This window comes from Galeopterus variegatus, unplaced genomic scaffold, assembly GCF_000696425.1.
Source record: "Galeopterus variegatus unplaced genomic scaffold, G_variegatus-3.0.2 Scaffold7808, whole genome shotgun sequence".
Classification (NCBI taxonomy): domain Eukaryota; kingdom Metazoa; phylum Chordata; class Mammalia; order Dermoptera; family Cynocephalidae; genus Galeopterus; species Galeopterus variegatus.
Genome location: NW_007733919.1, coordinates 106,759 through 107,378, shown reverse-complemented (window position 1 = coordinate 107,378; position 620 = coordinate 106,759). Strand labels below are relative to the sequence as shown.

Below are 620 nucleotides of genomic sequence, written 5' to 3'. Positions count from 1 at the left end.
TTCAAAAAGTTTATGGAAAGATTCATATTACCTTTCAATTCTATTTTTCCATGAACTTTCTGAAGTACCCTCATATAAGTGAAGAGACAATTCATTAGTTTAAAATAATCAATTACTGACCTCATCACCCATGTGAGACTGAAACTCAAACTTCATTGGTGGACAGAATGCAGCAGGGTACATCTCCATGAATCTCTGCTTATCACTTCTGGGCTCTAAATTGTCAACTGCATTCTCAATAATGTCTAAGCCTTCATGTCTGGAGGTTTCAAGGTTATACTCCGCAGAAAGATATGTTCTTAAGGCTCTGTTCAGACTTGCATGGTAACCAAGGTCACAGTACTTGAAAAAATAAAAGAACACCATATACAAAAATTAACTCAACATTGATCAAAGGCCTAGATGTGAATCATACAACTATAAAATTCTTAGAAGAAAACATAGGGGTAAACTTTCATGACATTAGGCACTGATTTCTTAGATATGACATCAAAAGCACAAGCAACAAAAGAGAAAATAAATAAATTGGATTTCCTCAAAATTGAGGTCTTGTGCTTTAAAAGACACTATAAAGAAAGTGAAGGGCCGGCCCGGTGGCGCACTGGAGAGTGCGCCGCTTG

The 620-nt window shown here is 36.6% G+C and overlaps 1 protein-coding gene across 1 annotated transcript in view; it reads right to left on the bottom strand.

Annotated features, from left to right (window-relative positions):
- Nucleotides 1–120: 120 nt before the first annotated feature.
- LOC103607889 (SLIT-ROBO Rho GTPase-activating protein 1) overlaps nucleotides 121–620 on the bottom strand; it is a gene marked incomplete at its 3' end in the record, with an annotated part of 70,337 nt that continues 69,837 nt past the window's right edge. Inside the window, exon 7 of the mRNA XM_008592349.1 lies at nucleotides 121–342. Within this exon, the coding sequence (XP_008590571.1) occupies nucleotides 121–342 (222 nt within the window). The remainder of the gene's footprint in view (nucleotides 343–620) is intronic.